Source organism: Gymnodraco acuticeps, unplaced genomic scaffold (genome assembly GCF_902827175.1).
Source record: "Gymnodraco acuticeps unplaced genomic scaffold, fGymAcu1.1, whole genome shotgun sequence".
In the NCBI taxonomy this organism is placed as follows: Eukaryota; Metazoa; Chordata; class Actinopteri; order Perciformes; family Bathydraconidae; genus Gymnodraco; species Gymnodraco acuticeps.
This window is the reverse complement of record NW_022991705.1, coordinates 1,105,824-1,109,053: the sequence shown is the minus strand read 5'-3', so window position 1 is coordinate 1,109,053 and position 3,230 is coordinate 1,105,824. Positions and strand designations below refer to the sequence as shown.

At 45.5% G+C, this 3,230-nt stretch overlaps 1 protein-coding gene across 1 annotated transcript; it reads left to right on the top strand.

Moving 5' to 3' along the window:
- Positions 1 to 871: 871 nt before the first annotated feature.
- On the top strand, positions 872 to 1,882 carry LOC117534634. Its single transcript, XM_034198886.1, has 2 exons — positions 872 to 1,399; positions 1,555 to 1,882. Exons 1-2 carry the CDS (start codon positions 913 to 915, stop codon positions 1,713 to 1,715), a joined length of 648 nt encoding a protein of 215 aa, XP_034054777.1. The 5' UTR covers positions 872 to 912; the 3' UTR covers positions 1,716 to 1,882.
- Positions 1,883 to 3,230: the final 1,348 nt, after the last annotated feature.

Here is a 3,230-nt window from a genome sequence, read left to right as displayed (position 1 = left end):
ATGAGAAGGGCACTAGGACCGCTCAGTTGACAGGGCAGGCACAATGCTCGCACGTGTGTGTGTGAGATTTTCTCTGGTGGGCAGCGGGCGCGGCATCATTGTTTGTGTGGCATGTCAGCCTGTTCAGTCGTGTGGGAAAATGAGCGCTGCCGGTGGAGGAGGTAATAATGAAAGAGGAGAAGAGAGAGAGGATGTGGTTCTGGGCCCTGGCCCTTCTAAAAAGAAAAGACTTGTGTCTTACAACAAACAGTGGGAAAAAAAACACAGTTGGGTAAAGCCCGTGAGTGGAGATCTGTCTCGGGTCTTCTGTGTGTGTGTGTGTGTGTGTGTGTGTGTGTGTGTGTGTGTGTGTGTGTGTGTGTGTGTGTGGTGTGTGTGTGTGTGTGTGTGTGTGTGTGTGTGTGTGTGTGTGTGTGTGTGTGTGTGTGTGTCAGCTGATTGATGGGAAAATGCTGGGAAAATGGTTGGTTGAAGGATAACATTAAGTCTAATAATGATGTACCGTGCATGTTCACATCATGTATACTTTGCATTATAGGCCGCAAGGTGAACCTCGAAAAGTCCTTTAGAAAAGAAATCCCGCTCCACAGAAGTGAAACTACACAATCTTTAGTTCATAAAAAAGAACGATTCATGCTTATCCACCAAAAAAAATTTCGTCGCTAAAATTCCTGCCAATTCTTCTAGGCACGTAATTATTGGCTGAACTAGTCCCTTCGAAGCGTAATAATATCTTGGTCCAAAGTCGTGCCACGGTTCATCACGTGATCGTGCTACACCAATTGGGTAGCTGCATATTGTCAACAGAAGTGAAAGATGGCGGCCGCCATGGTTTCATCGAGTAGCGGAGACGAGGAAAACGCAACAGAAAGTCTCAAAAAGTCAAAATTGTCAACACACAAACATTGTTACATGCATATTACGTCTGTGAAGCACGAAAAGGTTGATTGTTTTACCAATACAAGATGGAATACGTACAGGACAAGCTTACAACGGTCGCTCGGCTTGAAGGGAGACTCTCGGAACGTGGTGGCTGAAAACCACAAGCACTGTCTTGATTTCGAGTTCGAAGATATTCCTGAGGACGCTGGCTTCCACCATACATGCTACATAAGGTTTACCGACACAAAGGCCATGACGAAGGTGGAAAGACGGCTCGCACGTGAGGGAGATCAAGACGTTAGGGAGGACCTTGAGGTCGAGCCCATCCCATCGACGTCTCGCAGCACGTACCGAAGCCAAACAGAGAAGCTACGATCAAGGTCAGGCCTGCCAATCGCAGGCTCTGGCCCCGTCCTTCCTGCCCTGTGCATTATATGCAAGATGAAGGAGAAAATGATCATCAAAGCAGGCAAGCGACAAAGGGATCAACTGTGTAAGGCTGAAACATTAAAAGCAGGTAAGCAAACCCCCTCCCCCACCCACACACTACACACACACCACACACACACACACACACACACATTCTCTGTGGTTGAATAACTGAAAGGTACAATTATGTGTGAGAGATACGTCAACAAACTCATTGAGTTGTCCTTTTTTTTTTCCGTTTAGGCAAATTGCAGAAAGCTGCTGAGAAGAAAGATGACCAAAGTGTTCTTTTACATATAAAAGACAAAGACTGTGTGGCTCTGGAGGTGCGGTACCACAAAAGCTGTTACAGTCAGTACACCATGTTTTTGCTGAGACCTGACAAACCAGAGACAGAACAGTAAGTTATTTCTCCTTGGATTGCTTTACCTATTTGCACTACCACCAGACTGAAGTCCAGGTGTGTGTCGGCGATGGCTATATATATATATACACATACACATACTTAACATTATAAGTAAACATCCAATTTCCTTCTGTTATATGTGCACACAATCACAACACTTATTCATTTATCCATTTATTTACTTCTCATTCATGTGTTGTAGGGATGAGGCAATGTTTGATGCCGGTTACAAGCTGTTCTGTGAGAGGATCATCCGCCAGAGGCTGCTTGTCAACAATGAGGTGCTTAGAATGGGCCAGCTGAGGCAGGCCTTCATTGACATGGTGAAAGCAAACGAAGGTGTTGATGCTTCAAACTACAGGTAACTGCAATGTAATACAAGTCTTATTATTTATCATGTGCAAGGCCAGCTTTAAACAAAATGTGTATGACAGGCCTGTTTGGAGAAACCCCCATGATGTGTAGTGTGTAGTGTTGTTTGTGATGATGTGGGCCTTTATTTGGCTTCTTTGGTGTTAAATGTGCTGTATGGCAGATAGGTTCTAGTCTGTAATGTCTTGTATCACCTCCACCACTCTGCTTTTGATGGTACTCCTGTGACTCGTAATTGTCACTGTTTTGTTGTGTTACAGACAGGATCTGTTGAAGAAGAGGCTGGCTCAAGATTTCCCTCAGCTAGCGTTTCACATGCCCACCAAGCGCAACGTCTGCGAACTGGTTTTTGCTGAGACTCTGTCAAAGGATGCACTCGTGGACATGCTACCAGATCCATCCGGTACAGAAACAACACAGTCCAGTGAATTGAGCCAGACAGACAGCGACAATGAAACAGGGAGAACAAAGTGCCAAACAACACATGAGGACACAAGGACACTGTATACAGCAGCGTTGTTTTTGAAAAGACTGCTTAGTGACACTCCTGGCATGTCATGCCCATGGCCTCCCACTTCTGAAAATGTAAATGTCACTGAATCTCAAACTGTTGTCCCCATTGGACTATACAATCTGCTCAGCTGGATTATAGGTTCCACTGAGGAGCCAACACTGGATCATTATGTCAACATTGATGATGACGTACATTTGAAAGTGTTGTCTGTTTGTCAAGACATTGTGTACCTTGCTTCCAAGGGCCGCAAGCAGACACCCAAGTCCTTGGCTTTAGGTTTAACTGTTCGACATTTAACTGGATCATCACGCATTGTATCACTGCTTAACAGACTGGGACATTGTGCATCATGGGACACAGTTTTGAGTCTAGACACTAGCCTTGCCCAACTGACACTAGTAGAAGGCAGAGACAAAATACCGAAGGGATTCTCAAAGCGGACACCCACAACACTTGTGTGGGATAACATTGACTTTGGTGAGGAGACACTATCGGGTCGTGGAACTACTCACCATACAAATGGAATTATGCTCCAGAGTGTGCCCGGCGAGCCTATGTCCACAGCAATCAGACAGCCACTGAGAAAGGGAGTTACCTCATTCATAGCCCCCCCCCCCAATGCCTATA